Here is a 27,779-nt window from a genome sequence, read left to right on the forward strand (position 1 = left end):
TAGTAAGAGCAAATAGGCAAATAAATAAATAAATAAATAAATAGAAAATTCATGTAAAGGAGAAAAGAATTAAAATTATATGTTTGCTGATCTCATGAAAATTATTTCTCCAAACTACTGTTCCATCTTAAAGCTCACATAGTGAGTATTGCCACAACCATACACGGGGGTGTTGGCTGGCCCGAGTCCCTCCCTGTTCTTGTGGGCCCCTCCTCAGGCCCACATCACAACATATTAAGGAGAAGAGCCACAGTCTTACTACATCCTAATCATAGAAGTGAAATTCCATCATTTCTGTAGTATTCTATTTTTTAAAAGATTTTATTTACTTATTTTTAGAGAGGGGAAGGAAGGAGGAAAGAGCGGGAGGGAAATACCAATGTGTGGTTGCCTCTCGAGTGCCCCTTACTGGGGACCTGGCCCACAGCCCAGGCATGTGCCCTAACTGGGAATCGAACCAGCAACCCTTTGGTTCGCAGGCTGGCACTCAATCCAATGAACCACACCAGCCAGGGCTCTATTTCTTATACCTGATTCAATAAGTGGAAGGACTTACAAAGGGTATAAATACCAGTATATAGGAATCACAGGATAGCCACCTTAAGATATTTTACCCTCATAACTAATTTTTAAACATACAATATTCCAGTGGAGACGATGAGAGATCAGATGCCTCTACAAGTCTGCAGTTGAGGGGACTGCATGGTGTGCACAGCCCATGAGAGTGGGTAAGTGACTCGTGCACTGGCCCAGTGTCCGCGGTGTTATGGATGAGATATGAGATAAATTCACACCGAGTCCTGTGGAGGAAAAGGGACAGCATGGCTACTCTCTCAAGAGGAGAGCACCACGTGCCCTTGCCTTGACAAGCTTTAATTGGGTTCAGTTTGCACAGGAATACAGGTAAAGCTTGTTAATCATTGTCAGGCATTAAGGATCAAACAATAGGTAGCATACAAAAAACTATGAGAGCTTATTCTGAGTCAGGGTTTGTTAGCTAAAGGGCCACAAAACTTTGGGAAGCAAACTCATTTCCTGCTCAGATCTTTATCATTTGAGAGCATTCTTAGCAAAGCAGTTTTCACAGGATTTTATGCATTCTTTCTCAGGCCTGATGGCCCAAGGAACCTGCCCTTCCCAGCACAGGGCTGCACCACCCTCTGTCATTGTTTCAGGCTTAAATCAGGCAGGGGAAGTAAGACAGCCAAGAGATTAGGAGACTTCTTGCAGACAGGATGAGGACTCAGGCTATGTCAAAGCCGAGGGGTGAGGGTCCATCACCCTCTTTTTCTATAGCCCCCCAAGTCCTTCCCTGACTCCTCATAATCGTGCCTGTGTTAGGTTGTTCCTCTCTTGAGAAATCTTACCCATCATTGGCTAACCGACCAAACACTGGGGGCTAGGCAGGGTGAAGTAAAGTGGTCAGAGGTGGTGCTCCTGCCAGGGAGATAAGCTTTGTCTTCTTAGTGGCTTATAGTCTGAAGGTCACCCATTCAGCCTTAATCATGGTGGGGGTTGGGGGATTACAGCTCCTGAAACCAGGCAGGGCGGTTCCCAACATCTCCCCCCCCGCTTTTTTTTTGTTTAAATCAATTGTAGCTATTAGGCCTGTGAAACCTACTATTTGCTGTTTTCGAATGCGATCACAAGAAAACAACTTCCATATACATCCTAAAGCACAAATAAGGGTTAAGACAAGGATGGACCGAAGGCTGCCATGACGAAAAACTCCTAAATTTAGTCCATTGAAAAATGTTGCAAATGCCAGGGAATGACGACAGTAACAGGTCTGGTTACATCTCAGTCCTTGGGAGAATTAGCACAGACTTCAGGAAGTTACTTTAAAGGTAACACAGCAAGCGCAAGTCACAAAGCAGCCTGGGTATAATGCAGGCCTGATTTCCCACAGAAGAACTTCTTCACGGGGGTGGTCCTGTGTGCTGGTTCACCCCCACCCCAACACACAGATTTTCCACGTAGGTGCTGAGCTACGTTTCCACGTCCCGTGAAGCGGTTCCCTACAGGTAAGTGTCAGTTTAATATTTTACCAGGTGCAAGACAAATCCTTTTACATTTTCCAGGGGCTCGCTGAGAAATATCAGTTTGTTGGAAGCCAAAAAGACTCCATTGAGAATTTGATATTGGGAAAATGTCTCAGGGTTTGAATATTTGATGAAATAGAATTGTTGTGGAAAATCCACCCACACGCGGGGAGATAACGAAGCACAAACTTTATTACCCAGGGGGGCTCAGAATCCTGAAACATTTTGGTGCATTGGCCGGGAAACCCCTCACTTGAGCAGGCATTTTGCCTCCGGTGAAGGCGACCAGGGGAGTCGGTGGGAGAGCCCTGCCACAGGGGAGGAGCACGTGCCCTGTTGATTCCAGGCTTCCCGGGGCAGACTCCCTGTGCCGCGTCCCTGACCACTCTAACACCTGGGCGGAGGGGAGAGATGAACCACGAACTGTTGGAGGCGCCAATCAGATATCAGTGAGCCCCGGGGACTGGACTCGAGTATCAGTGGGGGTTGATCACCCCCAACTAGAAAATTCAGGAGTCTGGGCCAAGACCCAGACCATTGGACTCCTACTTGAGGGAGAACTGTGTGACTGACTGTGTGTGAATGTATTTGTAACTCTATGGGCCGGCCAGGCTTACGGAGTCTGATTGGGCCCCCCAACTGCGGCGGGCGTGTGAAAGATCCCTTTTTCCTTTATTTGTCTGCGTCAGTTGGGAGAATTCATCATGGGTTGGGGGTGGGGTTTCTGCCACAGTACTATATTGCATGTATGTGGGTGTGCCACCATTTTGGGTAAAATGGAGGATGAGCCACGTGAGTGCCCCTGCCCAGGGTGGAGGTGCATGGTTGTCGTCATCTTGGATGATGGGTCATGTGAGAGCCCCTGCATCTTGGAACTGGGCAAGGTGCCAAGCTAAGGGCTCTCTCTCCAGACTGCATCTGTCTGGTTCTCTGTGTAACTGGTTCTGATAAGGATAGCTCTGAAGGACATGTACTGAGGTTTAAGGAAAACATCTGGTCTGTAGAGTGTTTGCAGGGTCTGAGCTTCAGAAACTGCAGAATGTCCCTGCAAATCTAGGGAATTTTAGTGAAAGGTACGTGCAGTGCCAGGGTCTTTTGGCTGTCCTTCCCAGAGTGGGAAAGGAGCCAGGATTAAAAGAATAATGGTTAAATCTGAATAAGTAAAATTATGTATAAAGAATGTAAAGTTTTAAACCTGGAGTAAAGGAAACTTCAACTATTTGTTTTCTGGTTTTGTGGGAAAAGAGCAGTGTTGTTTCTGATGAAAAACCCTCTGTACTTAAAATCTGTTTAAGGTTGCCTGTAACTGGTTGGGGAGGATGCCTTTGCCACTTGGGACCCAGGAAGGGTCATTTGGGGCTGATGAGTGCTTCAGCCAGAGGCAAAGCAGCATGTCTCTGCCAAAAGACCGAGCCTGAAGGAGCATGTCTCTGTGCAAGAGAATGCCCCTACCTGTGTACTGTTCTGGAAACTCCGTGTTTTGGGTTTTGCTCTGCATCTGCTCTGAAAAGAAAATGAAGGATTCCAGGGAAGGTTAAAACTTCACATTCTGTAGAAAAGTAAATAATATAGATATTTATATATATATAAATGAAGAAGGTCTGTGGGAAACTGTGAAGATAAATGGAAAAGTAAAAGTTTTAAAAGGAATTATGTGATGTTAGTTAATAATAAAATGTATAAGGCATGGAAATACACTCTTGGTGGATATCAGAAAATGTATGAAAAAAATAAAAGGGTTGTAAATGTTGCAAAAGTCTGTAGAAGTAAGGGTTTTAAGAAGCTCGGTAAATATCAGAAGGGAAAAGATTTTCCTTCAGGCTTTGTATTTTTCTTCCTACCTGATCCCCTCCAGAATTTGGCATTCTGAAGGAGTAAGTGAAAACATAAGGTTTCTTTGCATAAGACCAATAAGACCAGTAGTTAACAGTGGTTTTGTTAACCAGGACTTTGACTGAAACGTCACGTCTAATAGAGGCATGTATGGGTTCTGGTCGTCACCAGAAAGCCCTGAGGAACTGGGATTGACTTGTGAAGCTAGCGTAAGCCCACGAAAAAGCCTGGTACTTTGGTTGATTGTGCAGTTCATGGCAGTCTTTCCAGGGAAGGAACGAAGGTTGCTTTCATGAAAGATGGCCAAAAAGGAACCTGTGGGCACAATGGAAGCCTCAAGGATCTGAGTGAAACAACCAGTACAGGCGAAGCCAGATGGTGGATGTGCGGCTCTGCTTCTGTGCCCTGAGGGGCAGACTGAGAAGTGAATCTAAAGGTTCCCTGTGTGAGTTTCTGTGTGAGTTCCAGCAAAGCAGAATTAAAGATCATAAGTAATCCAGGCTGCTCTTGGTGTGTTTATGCAAATGAACAGTCAAAATAAAAAACAGAACTCAAAGCAGTCCCTTTAATAACAGTGAGGGTGATCTTAAGGAGAAAAATTATGGTGCAAGGAAAATCACTGTGCTCAGTATTAAATATCAGAATAACGCAGCTAACTGTCTCAAAAGTTTGTTTTCATTTGAAGGTTAAAACTGGTTTTGTAATATCATCAAAAATGTACAATTTACAGGTATGAAGGACCCGACAAATTGCCATTGCTAAATGTCATTGCAAAAAGGAACTTGCAACTGAATGCCTTCCCAAAGACAGTCTCACAGGCACAGAGATTGGTTTGGGACTATTGTGTAAATTAACCTGTGTGTTCTTCTGTTTTCATAGGACGTATGCCTATGACTTCATTGCCTGAGTGATTGGTTGCAACATAGGCCTCACTTAAGGAGCCCATTTTTCATCATTGCCCCCTGGAGCTCAATGGTTTGGCTAAACTAAGTGGTTGGGTTAGTAAGCAGTTTGGGCCATCTGTGGGCTTCACTTTAAAACTGATTTTCCCTTTTCTGTCTCAGTGGCTTGAACAGGAAAAGTTTAGATATCTGAAAGGAGGGAAATCATAATATATTCCTTTCAGCTTGAGTAAAGTATAATGGACCACAAAAGCTTTGGATAGGTGTAGCATGCCTTGTACACCTTCCTCCAGATAAGCCATACCTAAGCCCCTGCCTTTGTCATTTAATGGTTATGATTTAATTGTGCCTTCCAACTCTTTCCAAATTTGTCACCTCTAGAATATAACCAGGATGCCAACGGTCCAGTAATGTCAGCCTTTGGACACTGAGTCTGCGACTTCCTGGTAACAGCCAACTGACCAGGATTCTGTGAGGTCCTTCCCTTTACAGGAAGGACTCCCTCCATGCTGCACCCCCTTTCAGGGCACCCCAGACCCACGGGTAGGTAGAACAACCTCCATTTCCAGCCGGAAGCAGTTACAAGAAGATGAGACCTTCGTCCATTGTCCTTTAAAAGAATTTAAAGTGGGTATATATCTAAAATGAAAAATTGTTACAAGGTGCAGCCAAGGTTGGGGGGGGGGGGCCGAGTGGGCATTTGGGACGGGGTCCAGAACTCAAGGTGTCCAGGAAATTTTAAGATGTCTTCACCCCTTCCCCACATGTGTAAGTTGGGGGAGGGACACACAGAGCAAAATATGCGGGGCTGTTTTATACAGCACCAGCTTTGCAGTTGACCCATGTCATGGTCATTTAACATGCCTATAGCTTTCGGCTGGTCACTTGGATATGCTAAATGGCTGTGACCATGCTCTGGGCCAGGGAGATAAAAAAGACTCCCCTGCCCAGGATGTGACAGGGAGGCAGGTCCCCTGAGTGGTAGCTTGAAGAAGATTGGCTCTATAACATGGGGCCACACCTGCCCAGACCCATGATAGCAGCCAGATGGGAGTGGGTACCGGCCTGTCCAGGATCTGTGGGCTATCTACAAAGCAGCCAACAGCCGCCATCCAGTGGTCCCAAACCTGTACACCCTCCCAAGCCAGCTTCCCCCAACAGCAACGTGGTTTACCTGCCTTAATCTGAAGGATGCCTTCTCCTGCATTCCTGTGGCACCTTCCAGCCAACTCATTTTTGCCTTTGAATAAAAAGATCCGCACACAGCGGTCGAGACTCAGTTAACCTGGACTAGACTGCCCCAGGGGTTTAAAAACTCCCCAACCCTATTTGGGGAACCTTAGCAGGAAACCCCTCGCTAAGGGGGGACGGACCTGACGATTCTGCAGTACATGGACAACCTCCTCCTGGTGGCCCTATCCCAGGAACGGTGCTGGGAGGGCACGCGCTGTGTATCTGAAGTGCCCCTACAGATGTCTGCACAGTCCTCTGTCATGGCCCTTCATGTTGCTCCGTCGGGTTCGCCTGCCCCAGTGGCCTGCAAGCTCCCTTAGGGCTCTGGCAATGTCGCCAGGTGCAGAGCTCAGCAACCAGGCTTGCTGGAAGTACTCACGGTGTAATCAGGAGCAAGGACAGAAAATGGCAGAGTTGCCAATGCCCTCCAGAACCTTGTCTGATTTCTAAGAAAAATTCTCGTTCTCCTGAGGAAAAGCCAGCCTGCACCCTGCGGCTGTGGAACTCAGCCCTATTACCAGGCTTTGAAGGGTCTGGACATTAAGAGAAAGCTTTCCAAAATACTAAGAGGTGCCTCAGTAATGTTCCTGCCCTTGGACTGTCAAAGCCGGGGCGGCCTTTTAATCTGTATGCCCACAAGAGAGACAAGGTAGCCCTTGGGTCCTGACCTAGCCTGTCGGACCATGACGCCACCGGCTGGCCACCTCATCTGAGGGCAGTCACTGCTGCCATAATCCTCTTGAAAGGGGCATAAGTGGCTGTCGAACCCCAGACTGACTCAATACCAGGGCATCCTCCAAGAAAAACCCGAGGGTGCATGTTAAGACCATGAAACAAGTCAATCCAGCCACCTGCTTACCGGCAGAACTTGGAGAGCTGGACCATGACTGTCTTAGAGTAACTAAAGAAGTCCACGCCAGCTGGCTAGACCTCCAGGACCAGCCCCTGGCCCAATCTGATATTGATGTCACCCACTGCATGGATGGAAGCAGCTATATGGTTAAGGGCAGAAAAGTCGCCAAGTATGCAGACCAGAAAACTGGACTGCCCTGAACAAACTTACTGCTGCAGGAGTCACCCCTTGGATCTACTACAGCTGGGTCAAGACAGAGCAGATCCGGAAAACCCGAGGACTAGGCCTGTGCCAAAACCCACACTAAGACACTGAAGGACGCCAACCAGTAAAAAAAGATGCCAAGGAATAGACCGTTGTTCCGCAGGGTACCTGACTTTAATTGGCACCTTCGCAGGAGCATTGACAATTGGACTAGTGACTGTGGCCCCTGAGGAATGGAATCCCTGCAAAGTGGGTCACCCTAGAAATAGTTTGTCTCTGTTTGATCTCTGTATTTGGATTTTTGTATGCTTTGCTTAACAAATGCGACCCCTGTCTCAGCCCCAGCCTGCAAATGTAATACCCCCAGGCATAGGATTATGCTCAGCAGTAAAGTGGTCTCTTACTATCTCCCAGGGTCAGCTTTCAGCTCCTCCACTGACATGCCATTGGGTTGCGTTCAGTTACAGCAATCCCTCTGCACTTGGGGAGGGAAGGTATACCGGACTGGAGTAACATCCAGGACCATAAAGTACCAGACCCGGAGGTGTCAGGCATATAGGATCCTGCATCCTCCAGACCTTAGTCCAACACCTAGGGCCACAGTGACTCACAGGGCAGCCGCCACAGTGCTAGCACTCCAGTGGTACCAACACCAGTATCAGCGGTTGTAACCCTCCCAAGGACCTCAGCCTTATAGCCAGGTGTTAGTGATGCTAAAAGGGATAAAACACCTTATAGCATCAAAGGGGGGAATGTGGCAGGAAAAGAAACTGCTCTCTGTAACACTTGCAAGTTTTGTCGGGACAAAAGCTGAGTAAAAGTTATTTTTAGGTAAGGAGCCAGCTAGCAGAGTTGCTAAGTAACATTATCTCAAGGTCACTAACCTTGCCCCTGCTTCTGAATGTTTGCTTTCAGCAGCTGGTCCCTCTCCCTTTCTGCCTGTGTAACTGGTATATAAAAAGGACCCCTAACCCAGCCTTTTTGGGCTCAGGATTTGGGATTCTCCTCTGAGCCCCCCCCCCCCCCGGGTAATAAAGTTTGTGCTTCGTTATCTCCCCATGTGTGGGTGGATTTTCCACAACAGAATCACAGATAATTATGAAATAATATGTATCTATTTAAAAGAAGTACAAATGGAAGACTTTATATTATTTTGTTTCATTTCGACAATAGATTTTAAAGTCAAATACAGAAGTTTACATAGTTGTGAGCAAAATGTAGCTCATTTAATATCGAGAAGCCTGAGTTTCCTTACCTAATCAAAAACCTGATAAAGACGATTTGAAGGACAGTAAAGTACTTTGATAAGACATAAAATCTTTCCTTTCCAGGTAGATTATTTAAAAAGCTGAAAGAAAATTCTTCACAATCTGTTAACAAGAGCAGACCAAATAGTCAAAAACAAATTGTCCTTTGACAGAGAATGAAGGAAAGTGTAACTTTGGACCAGTGTCCTTCTGACACTAAATGTCATGCTTTAAAACTTCAGTCCATTTTGGTCTCAGCCACCTTTACCACACATAAAATTTCTTCCCCAAGATTCCTTTTACGCAAACATTCTACAACTTTTAAAAATATCCATTCGTGCTTTGTTCTGTTTTGTTTCTTTGTTTCCGTTTCTCATTCTGGAACAGCTGGTCATTCTGCTTTAGGACAAAATTACTTTTTCTCCCCACTTAACAAAAAAAACATATCTTTCGTACCATTCCCTCCCTCCAAACCACTTTATGTTTCTTATCTACTTTTTATACATTGTTTTCTTTTATCCTGGGTATTTAGAGTTCATTCTAATTACATATGTGGATTAGAATTCTTAACCCTCAGATTCCTTCATTCCTAGCGAAAACTAAGAAATGAGCAACTGGGGGCTGTTACATTAGCGTTCTGTGGATTTGGGAAATTTATAAATATATCTTATAATTTCTAGAAGTATATTCTTCCTCAGTAATTTTTCACTGTGGCACAAAGCATATTTAATAATAAACCCAAATATCTGTAGAAGGGAGCTAAAAGTGGGTAGACCTGTATCCAGTAATTAATGTTTCAGTATTTCATCTGAATTGGAAATGATCTAGATAATTAAGTGACTATCCATCATTTAACTTACCTCAGTATAACATTAAGGTTTCAATTACCCCCCAAAATTTTTGGTAACTATTTTTAAATAAACGTACCATAAAGCATAATTATTCTTAAAATTTTTATCATAAACATTTATCTTACATCTATTTATTTATTTAATAATCATGTACAGATTTCTCATGAAAATTTCATGAGACATGAAACAACTAAACATAACATTATTTTTCCTGCTGACGAATTTTATAACATAGATTACGTGAGTTTGTTTGATTTTTAAGAAACCTAAGTAGGACTTCCGGCAAGATGGAGGAATAGGTGGACGTACCGTACCTCCTCGCACAACCAAGAACAGAACTACAATAATTTACAACAATGATTTGCAGTCATAATATCAGAACTGTCAGAGGATTTATCTAAATGGAAGTCAGACAGCCAAGAAGTTGAAGTAGACCCGTACATCCAGACTGGTAGGGGACGACGAGCCGAGCGAGCGGGTGCGGGGCTGGCGCGGGTCGCAAGCGCACGGAGGTTGGGGGAAATTTGGCGCAAAATCGGTGCGACAGCAATCCGGGGCGCAAGAGCGCAGCGGTGCAGCGGTGATCCCTGAGTACGCAAGCAGCGGCTGGGGAAATCAGTGGGGCAGCGATTGTGGACCAGGGTAGAGCTCACAGCCCAGAAGCCCAGGGAAGTGTCTGACTCCAGGAGAACGGAAGGGTCGCCATTGATCCCTCCTGTCCCCGCTCCTGCCCCTGCCCCCACATATGACGTCACAAGCTAGCGACTGGGGCGCCCAGCCCCGGTGAACACCTAAGGCTCTGCCCCCCACCGTAACAAGAGCGACCAGACCGGAGAAAAAAATAAATAAATAAGTAAAATAATAGGAGAGATAGGGAAAGACATAAGACATGTTTCCAGCAGAACAGATCAGTCCCCCAGGACTCATCCTTTTGAGTGACCAAGAAATAGCCAATCTATCAGATGCACAGTTCAAAACACTGGTGATCAGAAAGCTCACGGAACTGGTTGATTTTGGATCCAAATTACATGAAAAAATGCAGATTACCATAAAAGGGATGCAGGAAGACACACGGAGGAGAGACAATTGTGAAAGGGAGGAATCTGAGTCTCAAAACAACACAGTAGACCAGAAGGAAGATAGAATCAACCAAGCAGGAGAGCATGATGAAATAAGAATTCAAAAAATCGAAGAAAAGCTTAAGACCATCAAGGACACCTTTAAACGTTCCAACATCCGAATTATAGGGGTACCAGAAGGGGAGGACCAACAAGTAGAAAAGTTATTTGAACAAATAATAAAGGAGAACTTCCCCAAACTGGCAAAGGGAACAGTCTTCCAAGAAATCCAAGGAGTGCAGAGAGCCCCAAAGAAGCTGGACCCAAGAAGAAACACACCAAGGCACATCATAATTACATTAGCCAAGGTAAAAACGAAGGAGAGAATCCTAGAAGCAGCAAGAAATAAGGGGACAGTAACCTACAAAGGAGCTCCCATCAGACTGTCAGCTGATTTCTCAAAAGAGACCTTACAGGCAAGAAGGGGCTGGAAAGAAATATTCCAAGTCATGAAAGACAAGGACCTACATCCCAGATTGCTCTATCCAGCAAAGCTCTCATTTAGAATGGAAGGGCAGATAAAGTGCTTTTCAGATAAGGTCAAATTAAAGGAGTTCATCATCACCAAGCCCTTACTTTATGAAATGCTAAAGGGACTTATCTAAGAAAAGAAGATAAAGAAAAGACATGTATAGTAAAAGGACAGCAAACTCACAATTATTAACAACCACACCTAAAGCAAAACCAAAAGAAACTAAGTAAACAACTAGAATAGGAACAGAACCACAGAAATAGAGGGCACAAGGGGGGGCTAGCAGTAGGGGTGAGAGGAGGAGAGAGGGGGAAAAGGTATAGAGAATAAGTAGCATAGAATGTAGGTTGAAAATAGATAGGGGGAGGGCAAGAATAGTACGGGAAATGTAGAAGCTAAAGAACTCATAAGTATGACACATGGACATGGACTAAAGGGGGGGAATGTGGGTGGGAGAGGGGGCACAGGGTGGAGGGGAGTGAAGGGGGAAATGGGACAACTGTAATAGCATAATCAATAAAATATATTAAAAAAAAAAAAGAAACCTAAGTAGAATGAGAGTTGTACGTCTGCATTATATTTAATTTTGATAACTCTAAAGACGTGCCTGTTTGAATTAAACCAACAAACTGAACTAGTGTGTATTTACTGACGATTATCCTACATCACCTAAACTTGAAAAACATCTGGCTTAGTTTGTACATTCTGGAGAATATAGTCCATTCATACAAGCACTTGTCTTCGAGCCAATTAAATAGAGCTCTTCACTAATTTTGGCAATACCATCAGGAGGTAGAAAAAATCACACATTCATAGCATAGTTAATAGATATCCAACAACATACAGGCAGATGCAAACAGAGATCCCACAGCAAAGTTGCGCTCCCCAGGTGGTTTTAGATTGTTTACGAAGGATGTGCGGTGCAAAGTCCGACGTTACTTTGGAGCCCAGCTGAGCGCAGGAATTTTCACCAGCAGGCTCTGCACAGAGTTACGCATCACGTCTGGCTCCACAGCAGCCAGACAATTCCCTCTGCGACCCTCGAGGAGAGGGCTGCTCACCTGGCCCTAACGCCACATGGAGCTGCTGCGGGGCTGAGGCGGGGCCCAGCGAGGCAACAGTGTGGACATCCACTAAACATTTTGTCTCCTCTAGGGCTCACCTGCTCATCCTCCATGGCTTTTCACAAACTCCTGGAGGAAGTCGGAGGCCTGGGCCGATTCCAGATCCTTCAGACGCTTGTCCTTTGCGTCTCCTGCCTCTTGGTGTACCCTCTTCTTCTGTCGGAGAACTTCACCGCGTTTGTCCCCGGTCACCGCTGCTGGGTCCACATCCTGGACAATGACACGGTCTCTGCCAACGGCACTGGGACCCTCGGGCAAGACGCCCTCCTCAGAGTCTCCATCCCACTGGACTCGGACCTGAGGCCGGAGAAGTGTCGCCGCTTCCTCCACCCCCAGTGGCAGCTCCTTCACCTGAATGGGACCTTGTCCAACACGAGCGAGCTGGCCACGGAGCCCTGTGTGGATGGCTGGGTGTACGACCGGAGCGCCTTCTCCTCCACCATCGTGATGCAGGTAAGAGGCCTCTTTACCTGCTGTGAGTTCGCGGTGTGGGAGTGGAGAGGTAACGCAAGGGATGAACATGCTTTGTCTTCCATCACTAGGTAGGAGATCCTTCTCGCTTTCAGCAGATATGGATTACTTCTCCATGAAATGTCAAGCTGCTCCACTGCTAATAAGATTAATGAATTAAAAAATAGACATGACCTCTCCTATATCCTGGTGTTTTAAATCGGAGGGAGATCAAGTTTAAGCAAGTAATATACAGGGTGGGACGAAAGTAGGTTTTCAGTCGTTTGTATGGAAAAGAATACCGTAACTAGTAAATAAGAGTACAAGAATAAACTCTGTTTCAAATACTCACAATTGTAAACTACATTTGCCCCACCCTGTAGAAGGTATTAAAAATGTTATGCAAGGTCAACAATGTTCAGCCTTTGGTTGTAAATTAGAAACATTTGGGAATCTGATAAAAGAAACAAACAACAAACAACCCTCCCTCCCGCCCCCCTGTGTCCAGAGCAGTCTTGTGAGAAGGTCTGGGGGTGCAATCCAGCCAGATCAGCACATTTTTTAAAAAAAAGTTCCTTACGCAATTCTGCTGTGTGGCCACGGCTGATAACCCCTTAGCATGGAGCAAAAGTGGGCATTAACAAAACCAACAGGTCTAGAGGAGGCTTCCTGGAGGAAGTTAGGTTTGAGCTGAGATGTGGATAATAAAGGTCAGCTAGTTAGTGCAAAGCAGCAGCAGCAGCAGCAGCAGCAGCAGCTGGAGAGGAGGAAGCTTCCTGATGTAAAGAAACATGGACGTCACTGAAGCTGTTTTAGTCGGGTCTCTGCTGAGGGGCTGTGAGCTGCTGTGAAGCTGAGCTGTGACGCTTTCCTTCGCTTCCAGTGGGACCTGGTGTGTGACTCTGCGTCCCTCAACTCAGTGGCCAAGTTCTCGTTCATGGTGGGAGCGCTGGTGGGAGGCATCCTCTATGGCCGTTTATCAGACAGGTGAGTGTCGCTGGATCACAGCTCTCTTTCCTCTCCAGTGTTTTTAGCAGCTTGTGGATCGTTCACTCCCATTTACTGCATGTGACACTGTCCTAGAGCTGCCTTGGTCCCCAGGGGTCTAGAAACACAAATTGAGAATTTTTTTAAAAATATATTTTATTGATTATACTATTAGAGTTCTCCCACTTTGTCCTCCCCTTTACTCCCCTCTACTCTGTACCCCATCTCCCAGTAGCACTCCCCCTGCTTAGTTCATGTCCGTGGGGCGTACATATAAGTTCTTTGGCTTGTCCATTTGCTATACTATTCTTACCATCCCCCTATTTTGTAACTACCATTTATGCTACTTATTCTGTATCTTTCCCCCTCTCTCCCCGCTCCCCCTCCCCACTGATAACCCTCCATGTGATCTCCATTTCTGTGGTTCTGTTCCTGTTCTAGTTGTTTGCTTAGTTCATTTTTTTTTTTTAAGGTTTGGTTGTTAATAGCTGTGAATTTGTTGTCATTTTACTGGTCATAGTTTTGATCTTCTTTTTCTTAGATAAGCCCCTTTAACATTTCATATCATCAAGGCTCGGTGATGATGAACTCCTTTAACTTGACCTTATCTGGGAAGCATTTTATCTGCCCTTCCATTGTAAATGACAGCTTTACTGGATAGAGCAATCTTGGATGTAGGTCCTTGCCTTTCATGACTTGGAATACTTTTTTCCAGCCCCTTCTTGCCTGCAAGATTTCTTTTGAGAAATCAGCTGATTGTCTTCTGGGTACTCCTTTGTAGGTAATTGTCTCCTTTCCTCTTGCTGCTTTTAAGATTCTCTCCTTATCTTTAATCTCGGCTAATGTAATTATAATGTGCCTTGGTGTGTGCTTCCTTGGATCCAACTTCTTTGGGACTCTCTGAGCTTCCTGGACTTCCTGGAAGTCTATTTCCTTTGCGAGGTTAGGGAAGTTTTCCTTTATTATGTTTTCAAATAAGATGTCAATTTCTTGATATTCCTCTTCTCCTTCTGGGTACCCCTATGTTTTAGATGTTGGAATGGTTACAGTTGCCCTGGAGGTTCCTAAGCTTCTCCTCAATGTTTTGAATTCTTGTTTCTTTACTCTGTTGTGGTTGAATGTTTATTTTTTCCTTCTGGTCCAAATCATTGATTTGAGTCCCTGTTTTCTTCCCTTTACTGTTGGTTCCATATATATATATATGGAACCAACAGTATTATATATATAAAATTGTATATGTATATATACAATTATATATATGTGTGTATATATATATACACACAACAGTATTATATATATAATTTCATTATGCATAGCCTTCACTTTTCTTCTATTTTGGGACCATACTCAACCATTCCTGTGAACATCCTGATTACCAGTGTTTCGAACTCTACATTTGATAGTTTGGCTATCTCTTCGTCACTTAGTTGTATTTTTTCTGGAGCTTTGATCTGTTCTTTCATTTGGGACATATATATATATATATTTTTTGGTCTCAGTGCACCTGTTATATAGTAAGAGATGGAGCCTTAGGTTTTCACCAGGGTGGGGCAAACCACGTCACTATGTTGTGGTGCTGTGTGTGGGGGAGGGGTTGGAGAGTGAACAATGCCACTGGCTCAGCTCTCCACTGGCTTTCTATCACTTCCCCAACTACCCATAAGCAAACTGGGCCCTTCTGGTGCTGATTACTGGGTGGGTGGACTTGTGTATGTTCTAGGACCATGTGGCTCTCTCCAAACTACTCACCTGTGAAGCTGGAAGTTTCTCCAGCCACTGCAACCCCCACAGATTTTTATAATCAGAGGATTTGAGGCTTTATTTCTCCATGCTGGAAACCTGGGTTGCATGGTCTGTCTCACTCCCCAGTTGTTCCTCCTGGTTTATCCACATGCAAATGTGGGACCACCCAGTCTGCCAGCCGCTGCCTTGCCTGCCTTGTTCCTCCAGCTGTTGCCTTGCTGCTAGTCCATTCCTCCCCAGCTGCCCGTCTCTGCCCCTCCTACCCACCTGGATGAATGTTTCTTTAACTCCTTAGTTGTTGGACTTCCATACAGTTCGATTTCTGGCGGTTCTGATTTTTTTTTGATTTGTTGTTGTCCCCCTTTTGGTTGTGTGAGGAGGCACAGTGTGTCTACCTACTCCTCCATCTTGGCTGGAAGTCCAAAACAGCTTTCTAAAGGTAACTTCTGCAACCACGTGAGGCTATTGACCCAACAGCAACTGCTGTCACAGCATGTAGTGTATGACTGTGGAGTCCTGTGTATGGCAGTGCCTCTTCTGATATAGACAGACAACTGTGGCTACCACTGAGCATGTCTCCCCTGAGGGATTTGGGGCAACTGAGGGGGGCTTACCATCTACTAGCAATATGTCAATGGTTGTTCAGCTAAAAACTCTGAGATATGACTGTATCACAACAAATGTAATTTGGGAAGCAATTTGGCGTCAAGAGTATTCATTTACCACAGTCCTGTGACTCAGGCCACCTCGACAACATCCTGATAAAATGCAGAGAGACCGATATTTTTAGTTGAGTTATAACTGCATGTATATAGTATATTTTAAATATATAATTATATACAATTCAATATATAGTTGTATATATTTGAAGTGTACAACACAATACTTCACATACAAATGCACTGTGAAATGACAGTCACAATCAAGTTAATGAACACAGCTATCACCTGATGTAGTTGCCTTTTTAAAGATAAGAAACTTGAGATCTACTCTGTTAGCAAATCTCAAGTATACAATACAGTATTATTAACCATAGTTAGTATGTTGCACCTGAGATCCTCAGAATTTATTCATCTCTGAAGTTTGTACTTTTGACCTATATCCCCCAGCCAATGACAACCACTATTCTGTTCACTACTACCATGAGTTTGACTTTGACATTTGTTTTTAGGTTAGTGTAATCATACTGTATTTGTTTTATTTTTTGTCTGGCTTATTTCACTTAGCATAATGCCCTCCAGGTTCATCCTTATTGTCCCAAAGATAAGATTTCCTTCTTTTGGAGGCCAAATACTATTCCATTGTATTTAGGTAAATAGATACATAGATATATAGATAGACAGAAAGATAATGGAATATTTTATTTATTTGTATCACTTTTTTATACATTCATTCATCAATAGATACTTAGGTTGTTTCCATATCTTGGCTACTGTGAATAATGCTGCAATGAAGAAATGAATGTAGATATCTCTTCAAGGTAATAATTCAATTTCCTCCAGATACCCAGAAGTGGGATTGCTGGACCAAATATGGCTGTAGCTTTCCTTTTTTTAAAATTTAAATTTATAGGAGTGACATTGGTTAATTACATAGATTACATAGATATGGTAGTTCTATTTTTACTTTTGAGGAAACTTCATAGTGTTTCCCATAATTGTTTTGCCAAATTACTTTCCACACCAGCAATGTACAATGCTTCCATTCTCTCTACATCCACAGCAACACTTGTTATCTTTTGTCTTCTTGGTAAGAGCCGCCCTAACACACTTGAGGCATTATCTCATTGTGGTTTTGATTTGCATTTCTCTGATGATTAGTTGAGCATCTTTTTATGGACCTTGTGGCAATTGGATGTCTTCTTTGCAGAAATTTGCAAATATTTTCTACTCTTCTGTAGGTTGCCTTTTTATTTTGTCGATTGTTTTCTTTTCTCTGCAGAAGCTTTTAAGTTTGAGGTAGCCTCACTGGTTTAATGCCTGTGCTTTTTTTTATTTTTTTATTTTTTTTGGTTTTGCTGCCTGTGCTTTTGGTGTTTTATCCAAAAAATAATTACCAAGACCAATGTCAAGAATATGTCCCTCTATGCTTTCTTCTAAGAGTTTACATTTTTTTCCCTAGGGGTTTTACATTTAAGTCTTCAATCTATTTGGAGTTAATTTTTGTGAGTGGTGTAAGAGAGGAGCTGAGTTTCACTCTTGTGAATTTGGAGATCCAGTTTTCCTAACAACATTTACTGAAGACCTTATTTCCCCTTTTGCATTTTGGTTCCCTTGTCAAAGATTAGTTGGCTGTATATGCATGGGTTACTTTGTGGGTTCTCTATTATGTTCCATTGTTTTGGTGTTTGGTTTTATGCCAGTACCATACAGTTTTGATGATTATAACATTGTAAGATAGATGGAAAAGAGGAAGTGTGATGCATTCAGCTCTCTTCCCCCTCAAGGTTGCTTTGGCTATTCATGATCTTTTGTGATTCCATATAAATTTTAGGTTTTTTTCCTATTTTTGTGAAAAATGACATTAGAATTTTGGTAGAGATTGCATTGAATCTGTAGATTACTTTGGGTAGTATGGCTATTTTATCCATCCAAAATTATATGAATATTTAAAAAATATCCATACTACCCAAAGTAGTATTAATTATTCCAATCCATGACCACAGAATATTTTTCCATTTATTTATATTTTATTCAATTTCTTTCATCAATGTCTTATAGATTCCAGTGTACAGGTATCTTTTAAAAGAATTAATTAATTCTTTTAAAAATATTTTTTATTTATTATACTATTATAGTTGTCGTGATTTTTCTCCCTTTGTCCCCTTCCATCCAGAACTCCCACTCTCTCAGGCAATCCCCACACCATTGTTCATGTCCATGGGTCATGCATATAAATTCTTTGACTATCCTCACTGAGGCCCAGTCCTGGCACCAGCAGCAGCCAGCCTATATTCACAGGTTGGCTTTGTCTGGAAATCCCCAAGCCTAGCACAAGTAGCAACCATCTCAGATTGCTTTACAGCTCAGGCAGGGTGGTCCCAGGCAAGACAACAGATGAGGCTGACCTTGGGCTTCACAACCCGGGGAAACCCCAGGGCCAGTGCACCCAGTGGACAGCTGGAGACTACAGCAAAGCACCACAACCCTGTCCCTGCACAGCTGATCTTCCATGGAGGGTGGAGGGTGGTGGCAAGTGGTCACAGCCAGTCCTTGCAACTGACTGGCCTAGATAATTCCCTCCCATTGATCTTCCAACAGCAGCCAGGGCTTAACTACAAGAGAAGGGTGCCCACACAAAGAGCACACCTTGAGTACCCAGCTTGGGTGATAGGGGAGGTTGTGCCATTGGGCTCTACAGGACACCTACTACATGGGTTACATTACCAAGACATGGAGTCAAAGCAGCTCGACTTAATACCTAGAAACAAACACAGGCAGGCTGCCAAAATGAGGAGACAGGGAAACATGGCTCAAATGAAAGAACAGATCAAAACTCCAGAAAAAGAGCTAAGCGAAATGGAGATAAGCAATCTGTTGGATGCACAGTTCAAAACACTTGTTATATGAACGCTCCAGAAACTTAGTGAGGACCTCAGCAGCATAAAAAATATCCCATCAGAAATGAAGGATACACTAATTGAAATAAAGAGCAATTTACAGAGAAACAACAGTAGAGTGAATGAAGCCGAGAATGAAATCAACAATTTGGAACATAAGGAAGCAAAAACCGACCAGTTAGAATGAAAAGAAGAAAAAAGAATCCAAAAGAGTGAGGGCAGTGTAAAGAGCCTCTGGGACAACTTCAAGAGATCCAACATTCACACCTTGTGAGTGCCAGAAGGAAAAGAGAAAGAGCAAGAAATTGGAAATCTATCTGAAAAAGTAGTGAAAGAATACTTCCTTAATTTGGTAAAAGAAATAGACATGCAAGTCAAGAAAGCATATAGAGTCCCAAACAAGATGGATGTGAAGAGGCCCACTCCAAGATACATCATAATAAAAATGCCAATGTTAAAGATAAAGAGAGAATCTTAGAAGCAGGAGGAGAAAAGCAGTTAGTTACCTACAGGGGAGTCCCCATAAAACTGTCACCTGGTTTCTCAAAAGAAACTTTGCAGGCTAGAAGGGATTGGCAAGACATATTCAAAGTCATGAAAAGCAGGGACCTAGAGCCAAGATTGCTCTATTCAGCAAAGGTATCATTTAGAATTGAAGGGTAGATAAAGAGCTTCCCAGACAAATGAAATGAAAAGACTTCATCGTGACCAAACAATTATTATATGAAATGTTAAATGGACTTATGTAAGAAAAAGAAGATCAACACTATGAACAAAAAATTGGCAAAAAATACATAAATACATATTTATCAGCAATGAAACCTAAAAAACAAACTAAGCAAACAAGAAGAACAGAGACAGAATCGTGGATACAGAGAATGGTTGCTACATGGAAGGAAAGTGTGGGAGAATGGGTGAAGAGGTGAGGAGATTAAAAAGTACTAATAGGTAGTTACAGAATAGCCATGGGGATGTAAAGTACAGTGTAGGATATAGAATAACCAAAGAACTTATATGCATGACCCATGCACATGAACAATGGCTGAAGGATTGCTTGAGGGAGAGGAGGGTGCTGGGTGGAGGGGGCCAAAGGGCAAAAAATCAGGACAACTGTAATAGCGTAATCAATAACATATAATTTTTAAGAAGTGCTTTCTTTTTGCTAGTCTTTACAATAGCTGTTGTTGTTCTTGTAGCCTAACCTATAGCTCTCTTTCTCAGGTTTGGGAAGAGGTTGATGTTCAGATGGTGTCTCCTCCAGATAGGCCTCACTAACACCTTTGCAGCCGTGGCTCCCAACTTCTTCATTTATTGTGCCTTACGCTTCCTGGCTGGGGTTCCTACCATGAGTATCCTGGCAAATTGTTCTGCACTCAGTAAGTCAACACTTGTATCTTTGACATTTTCCAAGCCTTTACTTTGCCTTTGATATTTCCCCTTTGTTTGAAGTAAAAATTCTGTTCATGTTTTCTTTCAGTTGTGGAATGGACAGTGCCCCGATTCCAAGCCATGACAATAATAGTGTCCATCTCTGTCAGTTGTCTAGGACAGATGATCTTGGGAGGCCTGGCTTTTGCCCTTCGAGACTGGCACACTCTTCAGCTAGTGCTCTCTGTACCATTCTTTGTCTTCTTTGTGATATCAAGGTATGAGCCTTACTTCTTTCTTGGCCTTGTGGGATCCTGGAATGAGAATGTATGTGGATTCCAGATATGAAAATTCTGTTCTGTTTTGATGTGTTTGAAAAGCAGAACAGATAGAATTGCCAGATAAAACTGACAATATCTAATTAAAGTTGAATTTAGGATAACCAACAAATAGTTTTGTTAAGTTGTATTCTAAATATGGCAAGATGGTTTAATTATACTGAAAAGTAGTCATGGTCTATGTGGAATTTCTACTTAACTGAGTTCTGTAGTTTTATTGGCTACAGGATAAAATGGAGGAAATCCCATTATATTCAAATTCCAGATAAACAACAAATAATTTTTTAGTTCAGGTATGTCTACAATAGTGCATGGGACATAGTTATAATAAACAGTGACCTGTTTACTTGAAATTTCAATTTAACTAGGAACATTCTATTTTCATATGCTAGAAACCACAAACTCTTAAGACAGAGAAGAATAATGAATCCCCACCTGGGAGTTCTTAGTTTTTCTGTGTCTTTTCATCCTTGCTATTAAGCTTTAACCAGTAATTGTGGAAACAGAATTGCTGTGACAATATTTTAACTACAGTGAAAAACATTTGATGAAGAGATAGCTTCCATTATAATCTGTGTTTGAATGTGTTATAATCTGGTTTTGCAAAGAATTATTGATGAGGAAGATAAAGGCAATATATCCTCATCTGAGTATATGTTTATTGATTTTAGACAGAGAGGAGGAGGAGAAAGAGAGAAAGGAACATCAATGAGAGAGGGAAACGTTGATTGGTTGCCTCCCTGATTGGGGATCGAACCCTCAACCTTTTCATGTACTTGATAATGCTCCAACAGACTGAGCCACCCAGCTAGGGCAATACAATATTTATTTTAATGGGTGCTATCAGAGGAAGAAAGAGAAAGCAAATTCAACTCCATAACTATGTAAGGAAAGAGCAGCATGGCTTCTCTAGTTTAGTTAAAGTCAAAGTAGATGATTTCTATCATTTGTTTTATGCACACTCTTTGCTTCCCCTCTTTAAAAAGCCTTAAGAATGGCCGTTATACCCCTCCCCCTAAGAAGGCTTGTTCAGTGGAAGAGCTCTATTTGGGTAGAAATGACTACTTAAGAGAAATGATTAAAAATACAATACAGCACGATGAGTTCATAAAGAGAGAAGGTTGTACTCTGTCAGCTCCTCCTTTGCCATTTTACCCTCATAACAATCCTTAAAGTATGTGGCACTAGTTCCTCATTACATAGGTGGGGAAACTGAGGCAAATATGGATAAATAAATAAATTGCTTTCACAGCCAGTTCCCATCATCGCTGGTAGGAGCAGGAGTTATTCCCATCTGTGTGATGCTTTCACTGTACATAAATTATTTCAGGAAAAAAACATACATTATGAATAGGCATTTCTTATGCCCTTACAAGGACCTTGGCAAAGGTCTGTGATAGCGAGAATCCTCATGCTCGAGCTTTATGAGCTGCCTGTTGAACCTGCATCTGAACAAGAAGGGAGGTGCCATGAGTCCAAGCTGTATTCACAGCTGTGAAGGTATACTGCATGCAGGGTATACTGCATATCCTAGTTATAACACAAAAGAATGTAAGTTCCTATTTCTTGGTGTAATCGAACAAGTGGTAGATGCTAGTTTGGAGGGGAAAGGCATCTCTGGACAAAGGTTATGGGAAAATGGGCCAGAGAGAGTTGACTGCATCTCTATCCTGTTCTCCATTCAGATGGTTGGTGGAGTCTGCTCGGTGGCTGATTATCACCAACAAACCCGAGGAGGGCTTAAAGGAGCTCAGAAAAGCTGCATACATGAATGGAAGAAAGGATGTTGGAGACGCCCTCACCATGGAGGTGAGGAGGGCAGAGCTGTGTGTGGGGTGCAGGGAGGACATGACCTGACACCTGCATTAGTTAGTATCCATAAGAAGAATGGAAGGCAGGAGTGGTTATGGGTCTTCTTACCTCCCTGTCCTCATTCTCAATGGGTGTCATCATTGTTTGGGTCAGCATTGCTAAAGAATATGTAGTTGCCAAAAGGATTGATCATAGATATTTTACTCAAGAGCAAAGGGCATTAATTATTAACAATTGGAAAGGCTGAGAATTGGTCTCACACTCACTAGGTAAAGGAAATTGACCAAAACTAATTAACTCCTTCTAATTAGTGTTCTGATGGCCCTTGTTGGTGTAGTAAGACCATTGAAAGAAAAGGTTAGTAATTATGCAGAATAGAGCATAAGAGGTTCACCTATTTGTTCATTCACACCCACTTTCATTCATACTATGTTTACTGAGTGCAGTGATCACAATAGTGTGACCACGCCCCTGTTCAGTGGCATTTACATTCTGTAATTCTTATTATAAGCATCAAGAGTGAAACAGAGAAGAAATGCCCCAGAAAATATTTTTTCCCCATTTTCTACCCTACATAAGGAAGGGAGGTATTACTGTGGATTGTGTTAAATAACAAAAATTCAACTGAGTAAATTTTAAAGACATAATTAACTTTATTGAATAATTTATAAATCAGGCTGCATCCCATCTAGCAAATAGAAAGGCCCTCCAAATGGATGTACAAATGATAGGTTTTCAAAGACAGAAGGAGGCAGATCAAGGAAAGTATTAGGAAAAAAATGCATTGTTTTAAGCAAATTGCTCCCCTAAGGGGAATGGTGGGGGCCTATCAGACCAATTATCTTTCAAGCACTGATCAGGCATATTTCCATATTGATTGGCTAAAAGTTTATAACCTGGGAAGCCAAAACTGAAGTCGGGTTAAGTATTAAATCAGGGAGGGAAGAAGCTTTAGGATCCAAGGCGGAAGAGTAAGCGGAAGCTACACTAACCTCCTCCCAGGACCAATCTGGAATTACAACTAAATTGTAGAGAAATCATCCTGAATAATCAACTGAACACTTGCTGGAGAGAAGCCTTATAAACACAGACAGACAGAAGGAAGCACTCCACCTCAATGAGACTGGTAGGGAGTGCGGAGGAGGCAGAGAGGGCTGGCTGGGCTCCCGTGGGTGGCCTCTGAATTCCCAGAGGGATGTTTCAGTGGCCAGAGGGTTTCCTCTGAGAAGTGTGGGGTCTAAACCTCAAGCTGGTCTCTCCAGCCTATAGTGCCAGAGCTGGAGGGGAACCCAGATAACATCAAGCTGTGAAAAGCAGCAGGGTTTCTGTCTGCCAGGGAGAGATGGCTGGAGATGCAGAGAGCTTCTTAAAGGGCCAGCACCCAAAATTTCGTTTGCAGCCATGTACCCTGGTCTCTGGCAGAGGGAGGGCAGAGTGGCCTAGAGACACTTGAGGAGAGTCTGGGGTTGGTGGCTCAGGGGAGAGAATTGAAAGAACAATCTGCAGGATCTCTGTGCCAAGTCCTTCACCATATAGCAGAACCCATCCTTCTCAGACACAGCACTGCTCTCTGAACGGCATCACCTTAGGGGAAGCAGTAGCCTCATCCACAGGAATTACTCTGCCCCACTCTATGGTGCTTGAGCTGATCACAGCTTGAGGCTATATGATTGATTAGTTGAAGAACTAAGGTGTGAAATACAAAGAAGCAGCCAAGAGAGGAAGACAAAGAAACAGACCCTAAACTGAAGAAGAGAATGCTCCAGAAGAACTAGATGAAATGGAGGCAAGCAATGTATCAGATAGAGTTCAGAGTAATGTTTAGAAGGATGCGCAACAGCATCAAAAAGAAAAGAGAGAGACAGAAACCATAAAAAATAGAGGATCAGTCAGAAATAAAGAATGCAATATCTGAAATACATAACACTCTGGAAGGGATAAACAGTTGGTTGGATGAAGCAGAGGATCAAATCAGTGATTTGAAAGGCAAGGTAGATAAAAAACACCCAGGCAGAGCAGCAAGAAGAAAAAAGAATTTTAAAAAAGCGAGGAGAGCTTAAGAAATATTTTGGCCAACATGAAGCATAACAACGTCTTCATCCTGGGAATACCAAAAGGAGAAGAGAGCGAGCAAGGGATCAAGAACCTATGTGAAGAAATAATGACCAAAAACTTCCCTAATCTGGTGAAGGAAAAAGACACACAACTCTAGGAAGCTCCGAAAGTCCCAAACAAGTTGGACCCAAAGAGGCCTATACTGAAATACATCATAATTAAAATGGTAAGGCTTAAAGGAGAGAGTCCTAAAAGCTGCAACAGAAAAAGCAGGTAGTTACTTACAAGGCAGCACCAATTAGACTGTTATCTGATTTTTTCAACAGAAACATTTCAGGCCAGAAGAGAGTGGCTTGAAATATTCAAGGTGATGAAACGCAAGCCTCAACATAGCAAAAGCTATCACAAACCCATAGCTATGCTCTTACTCAATGATGAAATGTTAAGACAAGGATGCCCACTCATGCCATTTCTAGTCAACATTGTACTTAAAGTCCTAGCCATAGAATAAGGCAAGAAAAAAAAATTGAAAGCATCCAAATCAGAAAGCAAGAACTAAAATTTCTGTAGGTGATATCTTATATATAGAAAATTCTAAAGACTCAACAAAACCACCACCACAAAAAGCCACCTGCTAGAACTGAAAACAAATTCAATAAATATGCATGAGAAAAACTATACAAAAATCATTTGTGTATCTACACACTAACACCCAACTACGTGAGAAAGAAATGAAGAAAGCAATCCCATTACCAATAGCATCAAGTGCAATAAAATAGTAATAATTTCAGCATGGAGGTGAAAAAAATCTGTGCACTGCAACCACAAGATGTTGATGAAAGAAGGCATAGGCAATGGAAAGCTCTCACATGTTTTGGAGGAAGAATTAATATTGTAAAAATGCCCACACTACCCAAACCAATCTACAGATTCTATGAAATCTCTATTAAAATTCCAATGGGACTTTGCTCAGAAATAGAAAAAACAGTCCTAAAATTTGTGTGGAAGCTGAAAACACTCTGGATAACAAAGCAATCCTGAGTAAGGAGAGTCAAACTGGAGGCATCAGACTTCCTGATTTCTAGCTGCAGTAATCAAAACAGTACGGTTCTGGCATAAAAACATCTAGAGCCTGGGGGACAAATTCATGCATATATAATATGGTCAACTAATTTTTATAAGGGCACCAAGAAAGCACAATGTCAGAAAAGATTGTCTCTCCAGTAAATGGCATTGGGACAACTGGAATGAAACTAGACTTCTGTCTTATGCCACTCTAAAAATTAACTCAAAATTGTTCAAAGACTTACATAGAAAACCTAACACTGTAAAACTCTTAGAAGGAAACTTGGGAAAAAGCTCCTTGATATTGGTCTTGCCTTAGTGGAAAAGCTTTTTTCAACTTACAAATGGCTGGATTTCCTTAATTGCTACTTTTGTTACACATGTCTAGTTTTATTGCATTATGATAAGAAAAGAGGTATATCTCTAATATGGGAAACGTACTTTTTCTTGTGAATTAATGTATGGTAATTTTGGGGGAATTTTCCCGTAAGTTTTTTAAAAAGTAGACATGTTTTCTATGTGGAAAACATACATCAATATACATCTTTTAGATCAACGGTGTTGAATGTGTTTCAATTTACATCCACCTTGCTGGTTTCATTTTTTAGCTCCAGGAGTTGGTTTTCTTAAATTTTTAGATTAATCATAGTTTGTTTAAATAAGTATAGTTTTGTCTCTTCCTTTATAGTCTTGACACCTTTATTGCTTTGCTTTTCTTATTTATTGGCTAGTTATATAGTATTATTCAATATTATTGAGTATTCGATATTATATATGATTTTATTATTCCCTTCCTCACTCCAATAATATATTTTAACACTGAGTATAATGCTAGTTGGTAATATTCAGTAGGAAACTTTCCTTAGAGTCTTAGTATGCTAAAAAATTCTTTATTGGTTTTCTAATTATTGGACAGAAGAAGAAATAAAATCTGTGACTGTAATTTAGTATTCTATGTTGAATTTTATCACCTGACTTCAAGACATGTGGTACCATTCTATAATCTACACTCTGTTAATTGAAACAATTCTACAATTTGTTAATGACTGAATTTTTAGTCTGATAATGACTGATGTTCAAACTACTCTTTTATCCCGAGGAAAAATAACACTTGGTCATGGTGTATTAACCTAAAAAGAAAAGAGAAATAACTGAATTCCACTTATTAATATTTTATTTAGGATTTTACTGTTTGCCTGATGAGATTAGAGTATAATTTTCCTTCTCCTTGTTATCTTTGATGTTTTTATATCTGTATTATGCTAGTCAGTTAGAAAGTTTTCTATCTCCATTTATACTTCCCAGGGGTGTCCTACCTTTTGGCATCTTTGGGCCACCCTGGAAGAAGAACATGTGCATGTTTATTTTATTTTATTCTTTTATTTTTTTATTTTATTTTAATCATTGTTCAAGTACAGTTTTCTCCCGTTTACTCCCAATCCAGCCCCCCTCCCAACCCTCCTCACTTGCCTCCCATTACCACCCTCCCCCTAGTTTTTGTCCATGTGCATGTTTATTTTACATGACACTGTGACACGTAACCACAAAAACATCTCACAACGTTTTAAGTAAATTCACAGTTTTGTGTTGGGCTGCATTCATAGCCATCCTGGGCCTCCTGTGGCCCCCAGGCTGCAGGTTGGGCACCCCTGCTAGAGAGTTTTTATTACAGAGGAAATACATGTTCCCTTGAATGGTCATTAGAATTCATATTATTTGGACCTTGGGTCAATACCTTGACTATTTCTCTTGGTCTGATGTTTTTCTAAGTAATAGAAAGCTGGATGCTTTTTCAACTTTTTCTATAGGTAACAGTCTATTTGTTTTCTATTTATCTTAGAAATTTGGGTTTTACTTAATTATTCATTGTATCTAATTTTTCAATTTTGTTATATCATTATATATAGTAACTACTCATAATTTATCATCCTTTTTATGTTTGTAATTTATTTAATTCTATATGATATTCATTTGTATCATTTTTATTTCTTAATCAGACTTGTCAAAAGTCAGTGTATTTTATTGGTCTTCTCAAAGGAAGAGATTTAAGGTATATTTATGTAGTATATTCCTGTTTTGTGAATGTTACTATTCTTCCATTTCATCCTTTTGATTGTGTCTTTACTTCCCTTTGTGTTATTTTGATGTCCTTTCTGCTTTTTTGAGTGGACACGTGTTCATTTACCTTCATTTCAAATTTCACTGCCTTTAAGGTTATAAAGCTTTCTTTCAGTACCACTTTTGGCAAAATCCTTTAAATTCTGACATACAGTTCTCTCCATTTTAAATCTCCAAGTAATTGGTGATTTCAGTTTGGACACTGAACAGAAATCACCTCTGTTAATTGAGCATTACTCACAACGGTCAAGATACAGAAATAATCCAAATGTCCTTGGAGGGTGGATGAAGTAAAGAAAATGTGATATATTTACGTGACTGGAGGGACATGGTAACTATGAGAGCTGATGCAAATTTCTCTACTGGACAGTCTGCAGGTTTCTATTACACCCAACACATTCACAG

The 27,779-nt window shown here is 41.8% G+C and overlaps 1 protein-coding gene across 3 annotated transcripts in view; it reads left to right on the top strand.

Annotated features, from left to right (window-relative positions):
• Positions 1 to 27,779, top strand: part of SLC22A9 (solute carrier family 22 member 9) — a 57,639-nt gene that overhangs the window by 24,642 nt on the left and 5,218 nt on the right. The window contains exons 1-5 of one of the 3 annotated variants that reach the window (XM_028517509.2): positions 11,904 to 12,332; positions 13,213 to 13,316; positions 19,840 to 19,994; positions 20,096 to 20,264; positions 22,010 to 22,133. The exons of 1 other annotated variant lie outside the window; for it this stretch is intronic. In XM_028517509.2, the coding sequence (XP_028373310.1) occupies positions 11,931 to 12,332; positions 13,213 to 13,316; positions 19,840 to 19,994; positions 20,096 to 20,264; positions 22,010 to 22,133 (954 nt within the window). In that variant the 5' untranslated portion in view covers positions 11,904 to 11,930. Of the gene's footprint in view, positions 1 to 11,903; positions 12,333 to 13,212; positions 13,317 to 19,839; positions 19,995 to 20,095; positions 20,265 to 22,009; positions 22,134 to 27,779 lie in introns of those variants that run through there. One more of the 3 variants, XM_036029617.1, reaches the window with a different exon arrangement.

Source organism: Phyllostomus discolor, chromosome 6, assembly GCF_004126475.2.
Source record: "Phyllostomus discolor isolate MPI-MPIP mPhyDis1 chromosome 6, mPhyDis1.pri.v3, whole genome shotgun sequence".
Classification (NCBI taxonomy): domain Eukaryota; kingdom Metazoa; phylum Chordata; class Mammalia; order Chiroptera; family Phyllostomidae; genus Phyllostomus; species Phyllostomus discolor.